The following is a 14,398-nucleotide window of genomic DNA, read 5'->3' as shown; positions in this document are numbered from 1 at the left end:
ACTCATGTCTTTTCATCGCCGTCACAACCCGCATTTATTTACTTACAAGATTTCCGATTCTCCTGTCGAACTCGTTCTGTCCTATACTTACCTCGGTATCACTATCAGCAATGACTTATCATGACGCGAGCACGTAACAAAGCTAATATTATCTGCGAATAAAAAACTAGGCTATTTAAAACGTCATCTTCACGACGCCCCTCAAGATGTAAAGGTACTTGCTTATAAATCATTAATCAGGCCAAAACTTGAGTATGCATCCGCCATCTGGGATCCACAGCAAGCTTACCTCATCGACTCATTAGAAGCTGTGCAAAACAGAGCAGCCGGTTTCATTCACCGCTCATACTCATCCTATATCAGTGTTTCATCTCTCAAGCTACAGTCCAAATTATGCAGTCTTTCCCTCCGTCGCCGTATTTCTAGCCTGTGCCTATTTCACAAATTTTATTATTCCCAGCTCAAACAGCAGCCATGCATCTGCGCACCACCATCACGCACGTCTCGCCGAATTGGTTATCCGCTGAAAGTCTCACGCCAACGTGCCCGTACGAGTACATTTTCCAAGCCATTCTTCCTCCGAACAGCAAGCGACTGGAACGACCTTCCCCGTGAAATTGTAGCCACCACCTGTCCATCAACCTTCCTTGAAAAAGTTACATCCCACCTGTCATCATGAAAAAGAAAATGTTTTACTTTCTCACGTTAACCCCACCTCTTATGTAAAACCCCCTGCAGGCGGTCTTTAAGGAAATAAAAATGAAATGAAATGAAAATAACGCAGTGCAAGCGTAAAGTTTGCATGTGTTGGAAAGCCTGCTCTCGCCAGGACGCTGCGCCCCCCTTCTCCCGCACACATAGAAAAACAGACCACCTCACGTAGCCGACGGAATTCGCCGGTTACGAGTTGCGTGCGGATGGCGCGCTGATGAAGGTTCTATACTACACGTGCTACAACAGCCGGTAAACTTTTCCCGCGTTTAAATCGTCTGTGTAGATTGCCGACAGCTTTGGGGCAGCGCAAAAATGCCGAAGATCGCATCACCGCTTACGTTCTACGAGGAGGCATGCAGGAACATAAGACTACAGTTGTTTGCCCGGAAACGTTCTCAGTGGAACGCTGAATGCAGCTTAGCAAAAAAACATACTCGCCAAAGAACATTTCCAACACAAAGAGATGCTAACCCTTCGTCTTCGTTTGCGTAGAAAGCAGCGCTTGCACCAGCATTCTGTGCTTCTTGGAGAGGCGGGCTCTTCGCAATCGGCTCGTACATGTAGGGAGTAATGTTTAAACCCCTTACAAGTGATCTTGCACGCGACAGCGACAGTGCAACAAGCGAGGCGATGGCGGTCACGTTCACTCGTCGCCTGCAAGCCGAACTCCACGCGAGCGACGGCTTTGAGCGACGACTTCCCGGTATGAGGGCAGCAATATACGCGCCGTAACTAGCGTGGCGCATGCTTTATCAGTTTAAGTTGATGTATCTTACTGAAAAAGGAGAATAAAATATTTCTGAAGGTCTTACACTAGGTTCTTATTCTTGCACGTGTAAAATTCAATAGTTCGCTCGTTCCGTGAGGCAATCAGTAGTATTTGACTTATGTAGATCGAGTTCCGGCTTCGCGCTATTGGCTAGTCGCTCATAGCACTTCCAGGCGACGAGCGACGAGTTCTAGATTTCTAGAAACGAGCGATCGAGCTACAACACCGAGCGATCGGTTCAAGCCGTCGAAGCCGTCGCCCGTCACCGTCACGCGCAAAATCGCTCTCGTGGAGTTTGGACTTAATGCCAAACTCCTCAGAGAAACACAAGCTCTCGAAATTTTCCATGACCCTCGCAGCAAAACAGCACCAAACTACCTTGCACCGTGCTTCTTGTATAGCGGCAGCAGTCGGTCGGGACGAACACCATTGTTGACGTCACGAGGCGCCCGACCAATCACAGGCAGAAACGAAGCGCGCGAGCTGGGCGTGTCTGCTGCTGCACTTATCGTCAAAATATGTTTGCGCTTTCTTTCGGTGGATTTCGATGCGATATTCGAATTCAGAGGGTTGAAAACCACGACGTACTGCTCGTCACTCATTTTTGCTGGAAAAGCTTTCAGCTTCCCTTTAATGTACCATGGTGCACTTAACAATACTCGGATCTTGCGTGACGTCACTCAGAGGCGCCGAAGAGCGCCTAAACCAGCCAGTCGGAGGCGCCTTAGTGTACGTATTGATTCGGAGGTTCAGCTGTCAATGGGAAGTGAACCAATGATTTTGTACCAATTTCCCTTTACTTAGGAAACGCAATGATGTATTTTCATCATCATCATCAGCCTATTGCGTCATCATCAGTCCACTGCAGCACGAAGGTCTCTCCCTGCGCCAACTGATTCCAACTAGCGCCCGCGAATTTGCTCATTTTATCGCCCCACCTAGTCTTATGCCGCCCTCAACAGCGCTTCCCTTCTCTTGGCACCCTATCTTTAACCGTAATTGTCCGCCGGTTATCTAACTTACGCATTACATGACCTTACGAGCTCCATATTTTTTTTTTTTCGCCCAATGTCAGTTAAGATATCGGCTATCCCTGTTTGCTCTCTCATCCACACTGCTCTCTGTCTCTTAACGTTGCGCCTAACATTCTTCATTCCATCGCTCTTTGTACAGTGTCTAACTTGTTCTCAAGCTTCTTTCTTAGGGTCCAAGTTTCTGCCCCACATGTTAGTACTGGTAAAATGCACTACTTGTACATCTTCCTTTTAAATGAGAATGGTAAGGATCCAGTCAGATGATGACAATGTCTGCCGTATTCACTCGAACCCATTTTTATTCTTTTGTAAATTTTCTTCTCTTCCTCAGGGTTCCCTGTGAGTAATTGGCCGTGGTAAATTAACTCCTTCACTGACTAGAGAGGCTCAATGGCGATCCTTGAACTCTTGTTACCTCTTAGTCTTCTGCAGGTTATTCTTCAACCGCCGTGGTTGCTCAGTGGCTATGGTGTTGGGCTGCTGAGCACGAGGTCGCGGGATCGAATCCCGGCCACGGCGCCCGCATTTCGATGGGGGCGAAATGCGAAAACACCCGTGTACTTAGATTTAGGTGCACGTTAAAAAACCCCAGGTGGTCTAAATTTCCGGAGTCCTCCACTACGGCGTGATTCATAATCAGAAAGTGGTTTTGGCACGTAAAACCCCATAATTTTTAATCTTCAACCCCTCTCTTACGCTGTCTTTGTTAAGGTCCTCAATCATTTGTTGTAGCTCGTCCCCAGTGTCGCTGAACAGGACAATGCCATCTCCAAACCGAAGGTTGCTGAGATATTCGCCGTTGATCCTAACTCCTAACCCTCCCCAGTTTATTAGTTACGCGAACAGAAATAATCATGTTTGTGCTTTCAAATGACCTGCCAATTTATCCAACAGGTGGAGGAGTGGTAAAATCAGCTGCGAGTTTGAGCATGCATCCCATATGAAAACGCTTATTAGGTCAATGTCTAGTCTAGGATGTAAAATGGTTGGCGCTACTGTAGCGCAAGCATTGTACTGATAAGGATTGAGGATGATAAAGCAGCAAGGATTCTTTGAGATTTGTTTTATTAATTCCTTATCATCCGCCGTGGAATGTCGGCCGATCGCGGTTACTGCGTGGGTGGAGAGGCGCCTGATGAGCCGAAACGGAAAAGCATTCGAATCGCCGGCGTGTTGATTATTCTTTGTCTATTTTGCTGTTACCGTCATGCTCATGGGTGACCGTTTCCGGCCTTCCAGGTTCATCGTACATGTTCCTTCGAGCGCACACCAATAGGTACCTCTTCACGCTGGACAATTCCGTTACTTTCCATGAAATGAAAGACAGATTATTAAAACAGCCGTTCATGACCAGTGTCAATAAGATCCGTGAGATTCTGGACCTGCACGGCTTCGGCTTCTTCACGCTGGATACCACCGATGTACTTGACTACACTGACACAGACATCGACTTCCTCAAGCTTATCTTCCAGGTGGGTCCACTTTTGCCGGAGAAACGGCTGACGAAAACTTCGTTCTATTATGGCACTACGAAACTCGGTTGCCATTCACCTAAACAGAAGATTATGAAATACGTGGAGTGACACCGCAAATAGAGCTCCAAAGTTTTCGCACGGAATAGATCAGTTGCTCGGAGACATCTACTGAGCATTTTTTTTCATAATTTATTACGCAGCTATGAAGTGAAATATGAAGTGCTCATATTGTGTTTTAAAAGCATCCTATAGTGCGCCAGCCTTGCAAAGCAGAATATTTTCACGTAGTAGTGACCGTGGAGAAGGCATTAAGACCATAGACAAAGACATTCAACAAGAGCGGACACTCCCACAAGGCCCAGCGGCCGAATTGACTGTAGCGTACCAAGCGGATTGGATTAACTCCTTCCGGTTTCGTTTTGGGCACGCGCGTTTTCAACGCCAGCTAGCACGCCCTTCGTCGGCTGCGCTATTTGGCGTGTTTTTCCCCCCTCTGCTGCTGCGCTGCTGCTCCATCGCCTGCGGTGTTAGTGCGGAATCGTTTATTTAAATTGAATGATTGCGAACGATCTTCACAAGCCTCTACCGGATCTGTGGCACGTGCAATTTCATAAAGCAGAAGCAAAACACCTTTTAAATGAGGAACTGTTTATTTTGCCCCATTCAAATGCTTGTTCTGGGCTAACTACTTCACAACCCCAGCCGCGGCGACCGTGCCTCAAGAGAATCCCTCCCAAAAAGTTACGAAAAATTATTTTTTGGGGTCACAGAATGCGCCATGAACTTGTCCAGTAAGATTCAGCACGCGCGAAAGTAACTGCCGCACACGGCTGAGCTGCTTCTCGCTAAATGCGTCCCAACACCGTGCGCAGTCACTGTGCTTGAAAAGTACCACGAGAAGTAACGAAATTAGGTACAATAATCTTCGTGCCAGAAAACGTGCCAAACCTTGTCCCAATAGGATTAAGTACACACGAAACTGCCTCACACGGCCGAGGTGGTTTTCCCTAACTGCGTCACAAAGCTGGGTGCGGCGAGCGTGCCCAGAAAGTACCGAAAAAGTTATAATAATGTTAGGGCTTCCCGCGTTGAATGAACTAATGAATGAAACCGTAACTATGTTGGCTTCAGAGGCAGCAATTGAAGTGGGAGGCAACTCACCAAGGCAACCAGTAGGCAATATCTCCCAAGTAATAAAGGACCTTATAAAAAAACGACAAAAAACGAAAGTGTCCAACCAAAGAGATAGGATAACTATCGCGGAACTGTCAAAACTAATCCAAAAGGCGAAGATGACAGATATTCGAAACTATAACGCGAGAAAGACTGAAGAAGCCGTAAAAAATGGACGCAGCCTCAAATCAGTGAGAAAAAAACTTGGCATAAGACAAACCAAGATGTGTGCACTGAAAGATCAGCAGGGAAATATCATCAGCTATCTCGAAGATATAGTAAAAGCAGGGGAAGAATTCTATACTCACCTGTACAGTACCCAGAGGAGTCAGGATACCTAGATTAGAAAGAGTAATGAACAGGATACAGCAACTCTCTTTATACGTAGTGATGAGGTCAGAAAGGCTTCGCAAGATATGAAACGAGAAAGAGCGGCAGGAGAAGATGGAATAACAGTCGATTTAATCAAAGATGGAGGAGACATAATGCTTGGAAAACTGGCGGCTCTTTACACGAATTGTCTATCGAGTGCAAGGGTCCCAGAAAATTGGAAGAATGCAAACATAACACTAATCCACAAAAAGCATGAAGTTAAAGAATTGAAAAATTATAGGCCCATTAGCTCACTCCCAGCATTCCATAAAATATTTACCAAAATAATCTCCAATAGAATAAGGGCAACCCTGGACTTTACTCAACCAAGGGAACATGTGGGCTTCAGGAAGGGATACTCTACAATGAATCACATTCATGTCATTGGTCAGGTTATCGAGAAATCCGCAGAGTACAATAAGCCTCTCTATACGGCTTTCATAGATTAGGAAAGGCATTTGATTCAGTAGGGATAGCAGCAGTCACAGCGGTATTACGTAATCAATGAGTACAGAACACTTACGTAAGTACCTTGGAAAATATCTACAGAGGTTCTACAGCTACCGTAATTCTACACAAGAGAAGCAGGAAGATACCTATAAAGAAAGGGGTCAGACAGGGAGACACAATATCTCCAATGCTATTCACTGCGTGCTTAGAAGTATTCAAGCTATTAAACTGGGGAAGCTTAGGAGTAAAGATCGGCGGCGAATACCTCAGCAACTTCCGGTTTCCCGATGACATTGTTCTATTCAGCAACAATTTAGACGAGTTATAACAAATGATTGAGGGCCTTAACGGAGAGAGTGTAAGAGTGGGGTTGCAGATTAATATGCAGAAGACAAAGATACTGATAAATAGCCGAGCAAAGGAACAGGAATTAGGATCCAAAGTCGGCCTTTAGAGTCTGTGAAAGAGTACGTTAACCTAGGTCAAATAGTCACAGGGATTCCTGATCATCAGAAGAAATTTAAAGAAGAATAAAGATGGGTTGGATCGCATATGGCAGACATTGCCAGCTCCTGACGGGAAGCTTACCGTTATCTTTGAAAAAAAAAGGTATACAATCAGTAAATTCTACAAGTGCTTACATTTGGGGCAGAGACTTGGAGACTGAAAAAGAAGCTTCAGAACAAGTTAGAGACCGCGCAAAGAGCGATGGAACGAAGATTGCTAGGCATAAGGTTAAGAGACAGAAAGAGAGCGGTTTGGATCAAAGCGCAAGAGAAAGAAATGGAGCTGGGCAGGTCATGTAATGCGCCGGTTAGATAACCGTTGGACCATTAGGGTTAAAAGAATGGGTACTAAGAGAAGGAAAACGCAATCGAGGACGACAGAAGACTAGGTGGAGCGATGAAATTAGGAAATTCGGGGGGGGGGGGGCTAGTTGGAATCGGTTGACGCAGGACAGGGGTAATTGGAGATCGCAGGGAGAGGCTTTCGTCCTGCAGTGGACATAACACAGGCTGGTGATGATGATAATAATGATGGTGATGATTATAATGAATGTTGGGGCTTATAGCGCCGCAAACATCTCCCAGTACGAGTCATTTGCTCAATTTATCTACGCCTTGACAGCCGAGTTGTTTTTCGCTGCGTCGCAAGTCTTGGTTCGTGCCGTAAAAGCCAAAATTGCTGGAAATGCGTCGTAGACTCAAAATTTCTCACCTTGTCGTAGTCCAGTGGTACAGTGGTGCCGTGTCGAAGTGCAGAAAGAACGCAAGGATGCGTCGGGAGCCCAACACACTATATCCAAAAGAGAAGAGTTGCCGAACAGGCGAACCTCACACGCGCAGCAGGCCTCGCTGGCTTCGCTGGTGTCTGGCGCATGACGCATGCATCTGTCGGGCCTGGCGTGCCGTTAGGTTGTTGCTGGGTAACGCAAGAAAAATATATCACAAAGTAAAGTTCATTTGTACGGAAAACATTTTAATTTGAGGAGGAAACAATAATAACGTTAAGACGGTGCAAGTCCATTTGACATTATTATTTTTTTCTATGCTCGTTTAAACCAACGGAAGAGATTAACACTACCCATGACGTGTTTCCTGTTGCTAGTTTTCGCCTAGCATTCCCTCTTTTCGATTTTTTTCTCTATAAAACTAGCTTTTTATTGGGGCAAATCTGTGCCCTCAGAAACAGAGAATACTCAAAGCAGAACGATAGCGGCGTACACAGTTGGCGATCGTCAGGAAACCTGATCAGCGACTCAAATGTCGGTTTTTATACTTGAGTCATCAACGGTTCCAGAGAAAATGCTTGTGCCCGCGTGTCTTGCAGAACGTACTACACAATTTGTCTCGCACTTGCAATCAGATTGCACACGGTTGAGGGACAAGAGACATCAGATAGAACCATCGATACCTATCGAAAAACTTCCCATACATGCAGGCGCATCCTGTGCTGTGCTGTGCGAACATTTGTTAGATGGTGAAACGTGGTGACTGGGTGAACAACCACACGTGTCAATAACACTCTCCTAAAGCAAGAACGACCCGATTCTACAAACACCAAAGCGAAAACAAAACCACTGATACTAAAGAAAAAGACAATGGCAAAATAACAAAAAAACTAAGTCCCCAAGTTCGTCAGCGGTCGCGTAAAGTCTTAAGCACCAGGTGCATGACTTCAGGTCGTGCGCAGCGCCACTGTGATAGCGGTATGCTGCCTGGCACGACCCCATAGTCCAGTGCGTCAATGCATCGGATGATCTCGTAGGGTGTGAAATGGCAGTGTAACAATTTTCCGCTATGTCCTCGTCGGCGTATTGGAATCCAGACCCAAACGTGGCCGCCGGGCTTATACTCGACGTCATATCATTGGAGCTTCTAGTGTCGGCTGTCGGTCATCAGCTGGTTTTTGTTGCCCAGGTGGGCGAGCCGTCTGGCTTCTTCGGTGCGCTGGAGATAGGCGACGACATCAAGATTTTCTTCGTCGGTTACGTGCGGCAGCATGACGTCGATAGTCAAAATCGGCTTCCTTCCGTAAACCAGCTTGACTGGTGTGATATGTGTTGTTTCTTGCACTGCGGTATTGTAGGCAAATGAGACAAACAGGACTATGGCACCCCACGTCTTGTGTTCCACGTCGACGTACATCGCTAACATGTTGGCGAGCGTTTTGTGCAGTTGTTCTGCTAGGCCATTCGTCTGCGCGTGGTAGGCAGTGCTCTTCCGGTGACTTGTCTGGCTGTACTGCAGAATACCTTGCATGAGCTCCGCTGTAAAAGCCGTTCGTTGAGTGGTGAACATATCAAAGGCGCCATGCCGTAGCAGTATATTCTCGGCAAAGAATTTCGCCCCTTCCACCGCATTACCTTTAGGCAGAGCTTTTGTTTCGGCGTATCAGGTAGGGTAGTCGGTACCCTCAACGATGCATTGTTTCCAGATGTTGACGTTGAAAAACCCCCAACAAATACATCACGATTTGCTGAAACGGTAGGCAAGGAAGCTTGATCAGCTTTAGTAATCCTGCTGGCCTTGTCGGTGGTGTCTTGCGTCTCTGGCAGTCTAGGCACGTCTGGACGTAACGGGCGGCATTGGCAGTCAGGCATGGCCAGTAACGCTTCTATTCTTGCGAGCGCACGGGAGACGCCGAGGTGCCCATCGGTCTTGTCATCCTGCAGGACGTGCAGGGCTTCTAACCATTGTGTTCTGGGCACAAGGAGAAGGTAGTTCGCGCAGGTTGGCGAAAAGTTATACGTCAGGACGTCGTTTATTCAGAAAAACGAAAACAATCCACTCCTAAATGCCCTCAGGACGAAGTGGGTCATCCCTTGCAAGTACTCAGAAAGGCTTCTGAGCTCCGGGTCGGCTCGCTGCTGTTCATCAATGTCCTCTGCACTTATTGTTCCTAAGGAGGTGTCCTCGTCTTGGTCATCTTGGGGCGTGAGACAGGCAGTCGGAATCAAAGTGTTTTCGTCCGGACTTGTAGGTTAATAGATGTCATGTTCTTGCACTATGACGCTCCCCCGCGCCAGGCGTCCTAAAGGGTCCTTTGAATTCGTCAGCCAACACAATGTGTGATAGTCACTAACGACTTTGAACCGCCTGCCCAATAAGCAAGGGCGCAATTTCACTGTAGCCCAAATGGTGGTAAGGCATTCCTTTTCGGCCGTAAAATTATTGCCTTCCGCTTTTGACAGCGACCGACTAGGGTAAGCTATCACCCGTTCAAGTCCGTCTTTTATATGGACTAGGACAGCACCGAGGCCTAGGCTACTGACGTCAATGTGTACTTATGTATCGGCGTCCTCGTCGAAGTGCGCAAGTACCGGTGGCGCCTGCATGCGTCTTTTAAGTTCTTGAAATGCGTCAGCCTGCGGCGTTTCCCACTTGAACTCGACATCACAATTATTCATTTATTTATTTATTTATTTACTTATTTATTTATTTATTTTAATGTACCTTACAGGCTCCAAGGGAGCATTGAGTAAGGGGGCGTCATTGAACAAATGACAAGAAACAACAGATATATGAGCGCTAAAAAAATGTGAGAGCTAAAAATGTTGATAATGATCACGTGCTTGCAAAACAGTGTGATAAACAAAAACGGTAAATCGATACAAATAGTTGTCGGGAAAGGAATAAAAAGTACAATTCACGGTAACATAAAAAGCGATGTAACACTCGCGCAAAATAACGTACATAGCGTGAGCACATAAAGCAAACAAAATTGAAACAACAATAACAAAAACAGAAAGACAGTCATGACCCATATGTGACACGTATTATATGACAAGACATATGTACAGATGAATACATTTGTTATGATGAAGACTGTAGGTTCAGTAGTTGTCTGAATTTATCATTACTCATTTGAGCGACAGCGCTGTGAGGAAGCGAATTCCATAACCGAATCGCTCGTGGTAGAGCCGAGAAGTTCAATGCGTTTGTGTTGCCATAAATGCGAGTGAGGCTGAAATCATTATAAAGTCGTCGTGATGTGCAAGAACCGCGTTCCAGTGGCAAGTTTGATGGCTTCATTTGTTGAACATATCTATGGAGCAAGGACAGGAGGGCTATGTCACGTCGCTTACTCAGTGATTGAAGCGAAAGGTCGAGTTTGATTTGCGTAATGCTTGACTGGTAGCTGTGATTTCGGGAACTAAATCTACTAGCTCGGTTTTGGATGGCTTCTAACATGGGGATTACGTATTCACGGTAGGAAGACTATATAGGGGACGCGAACTCAATCTGAGGGCGTAAAAATGATACGAATGCTAATTTATGGATGTTAGACAGGCAATTACGCAAGTTGCGACGAATACACCCAAGAGGTTTGGAAGCGTTTGCGCATATGGTTGCAATGTGAAAGGCCGAGGAAAGGCTCGGTGTAAGATTTACGCCTAGATATTTATATGCTGATGCCTGAGATTCTATATTTATGTTTATATAATAGGAAAGGCTATGAATTGATGTTTTTCGCGTGAATGTCATTAGTTGGTATTTAGATGCGTTCAGTTTCATTTGCCAATCTTCACCCCATTTGGTAATGAGATGAAGGTCCTCTTGAAGAATGCGATGGTCATCAAGGCTGCGAATTGGTCGATATAATGTACAATCATCGGAGAAAACACGCATGCAGGATGAGATGTTATTGGGCGGATCATTGATGTAAATAAGAAAAAGCAACGGTCCTAGTACGCTACTACTCTGTGGTACACCGGAACTGGCATATGCAAGGGGTGACGTAAAATTATTAAAGACTGTAAATTGCTGACGATTTGTTAGGAAGTTACGAATCCAGGAGAGCGCTAAGCAGTCTAATTTGAGAACGGATAACTTGGAAATTAAACGGCAGTAAGCCACACGGTCGAAGGCTTTGAAGAAGTCTAGAAAAAAGCAATCTGTTTAAGATTACGGTCCATGTTAAAATGCAAATCTGTAGTGAATTCTAGTAACTGCGTCTCACATTACAATCCTTTCCTAACCCCATGTTTGTTAATAAAGAAAAAAATTTTTGATCCCAGATGATATATGTCGGATGCAATGATATGTTCAACCATTTTGCAGCAAATATCGAGTATATTGGAGGATAGTTTACTGCGGAATTCTTGCTGCCACTTTTGTGTACTCGTATGACTTTTGCGATTTTCCAGTCTAAGGGTACCTGGCCTGATGATAACGACTGGCGGAAAATAATGCATAAAAATTTGCTAGATAGTGTGACTGTATTATTTAAAATTTTTGAGTTTATATTATAGATACCCGAAGAAGTAGTCAACTTAAGGTTATTTATGAGACCTGTGATACCATCCTCTGTTACATCGATGGATTAGATGTACTGGTAATCTAGATTAGTCACTTCCGGCAGGATTCCATGCTCTTCTATTGTGAATATGGATGAAAAAAATGCACTAAAGACTACTGCGCATTCCTTGTCACTGATTGGAGCTTGATTACCATCACTTAGTGAAATGTGACGCGAGCCACTATTAGGTGAAATCGCCTGCCAGAATTTTGGGGCATTGTATTTAAGTAGTGAAGGTAGGTCTTGAGAGTAGTATTTTTCTGTAGCCTCTCTTAAAGATGAGCAGTAAACTTTCAAAAACGAGCTATATTTATCCCATACCACGGTTGAGTTTGTACGCTTTGCAGTTGCATATAGCCTTTTCTTGTTTCTTAGCCGTCGAAGGCACTTGGTGAACGAAGGGTTCTGTCTATCGCCTGTTATTCTGATTTGGGGTATATACGTTTGCTCTAAGCACATAGCTTTTCTTTAAACAGAAGCCAGTTTTCGTTGACTGACGGAGCAGAAAACGAAGCTAAAAAGGTGTCAGAAAGAAATGCCTCAAGTTATTTGTTAATATTGCCATAGTCTCCTCTGTTGTAATCACGGATGGTTTTATTTGAGAAGCCTGTAAATTCCAAGGGGATGTTAAGAGTAAGTTGTAGTAGTTTGTGATTGCTGAAACCGCCTAAGCAAACAACTTCACCAACTGTTTCAGGGGCATTAGTGAAAACTAAATCTGAAATGTTAGTGCCACGGGTGGGCTGGGTAATTATTTGGAACAAATTGAAATCTAACATTAAAGAAATGAACTCCATTGACGTATGACAAGAGGATGTTAGGTTATTCCTGTCGATCAAAGGAAAATTGAAGTCGCCAAAAACATAGACGATATCAGACTGGCAGAGCTCAACGGCTTTAGAAATACTATTGCGCAGTTCGATAAGAAAGTACTGGTTTGTATATGGAGGACGATAACAACATCCTTTGAGCAGCTCGTTTCTGTGGGTTTGACATTCAGCCCATACTATGTCAATACCGAAATCTACATTAATAACTTGTGAGGTAACTGTTCTTTTGCTACCAAGGAGTACGCCACCACCTCTCTTTCCGGTGCGATCACACCTTAAAATGTCAAATGTGCTATCATGTGGAAATATTTCATTATCTGTTATTTCAGGGTGTAGCCATGTTTCAGTAAGAACAAGAATATCTGAACTGCAGTCATCAAGAAATGAGGCAATATCGTCGCGTTTATGCAGTAGACTTCGGATACTTGTGAAAGATATTGATTATGATGGTGCGATGACAGGTGGCTTTGACTTTCTGCTGTTCACATCATGCAGTATGGTTTGCTACTATTTAACACAAGGAACAACTGTATTGCGAGCGCTATCAAAAATATAAATGGTGTCCCCAATACGTAGTCGATTGGTTGACAACGTAAACGGCTTAGCTTCTGTTTTCGCAAAAGCAATTATTTGCTTTCTTGCCAGCCGGGTAGCTGGCGAAAAATCCTCGTGAATTGAAAAACCAGACCCTTTTAGTTTGTGTGCAGTGGACAAGATACGGCCTTTGTCTTTGAGAAATGCCATTTTCGCAATAATAGGCCTTACCCTGCCTTCTGTAAACTTTCCTAATCGGTGCACCCTCTCAAACTGCGCAGTCGTGAATTCCGTACCCAATTTTTCGGAGCAAAATTGTATCACTTCTTTTTCTGAAGCTGCCCAGTTTTCCTTAGCCTTATCTGCTATTCCAAAGAAGAGCAGGCTGGATCATCGCGTACGGTTTTCCGCATTTTCACATCTAGAAGATGTGAAGGTAGATGGGCCTCCGGTTCACCGATGCGGGAAAGGTCCTTGGTAAAGCGCCTGTATGGGCCACACAAGCCAAGGAATCTACGCACTGCCTTCTTGTCGGTGGGCTGCTGAAACTTTCGAATAGCAGTTGTCTGCTGCTGTTTGGGCCAAACTCTAGATCTGTTGATGACGTTGCCCAGGAACAGAATCTTGTAAGCAAAGCGGCACTTTTCCGCCTTCAGAGTGAGCCCTCATCACTTCATGGCCGCAAATACTGTCGAAAGCCGCCTAAGATGATCGTCAAAATTTCCGCCGAAGACCACAATGTCACAAAAGTAAACAAGGCCGGTCTGCCAGTTCAATCCTGTTAACAATGTGTCCATCAGGGGCAGGAACATTTCAGGCACCGAGCCGTGTCCGAATAGCATGACCTTGCACTCATAGAGGCCATCTGGCGTGATGAAGGCAGACCCTTCGCGATCCCTCTCGTCGACTTCTATTTGCCAGTAGCCAGTCTTGAGATCCACCGACGAGAAGTATTTGGGGATTGCAGTGCCGATCCAATGCCTAGTCTATACGTGGGAGGGGGTATACATCCTTCTTCGTAATCTTATTCATTCAACAATAATGGACGCAGAAATTTCGCGCTGCGTCCTTTTTCTTCATCAACATTGCAAGAGATCCCCATGCCTTTTAGACTGCTAGATGATTTCGTTTACGCAGCCTTTGGTCGATTTATTGCCTTATAGCTTCGCATTCTCGCGACGGAACTAGTTAACGGCTCTGGTGGAGTGGTCGAGCGCACTCTTTCGGTTGTTATGCCATGTTTTG

General features: G+C 45.1%; 1 protein-coding gene across 5 annotated transcripts in view; it reads left to right on the top strand.

Annotated features, from left to right (window-relative positions):
- LOC135905187 (uncharacterized) overlaps nucleotides 1–14,398 on the top strand; it is a 260,327-nt gene that overhangs the window by 56,279 nt on the left and 189,650 nt on the right. For all 5 annotated transcript variants that reach the window (XR_011512957.1, XM_070536239.1, XM_070536240.1 and 2 more), the window contains one exon: nucleotides 3,757–3,989. Coding sequence is in view for 4 of the 5 variants with exons in the window: in XM_070536239.1 (XP_070392340.1) it covers nucleotides 3,757–3,989 (233 nt within the window). In the remaining variant the exon portion in view is untranslated. The remainder of the gene's footprint in view (nucleotides 1–3,756; nucleotides 3,990–14,398) is intronic.

This window comes from Dermacentor albipictus, chromosome 3, assembly GCF_038994185.2.
Source record: "Dermacentor albipictus isolate Rhodes 1998 colony chromosome 3, USDA_Dalb.pri_finalv2, whole genome shotgun sequence".
Lineage (NCBI taxonomy): Eukaryota > Metazoa > Arthropoda > Arachnida > Ixodida > Ixodidae > Dermacentor > Dermacentor albipictus.
Note: the sequence above shows the minus strand (reverse complement) of the source record. Positions and strands in the feature narration are given on the sequence as shown.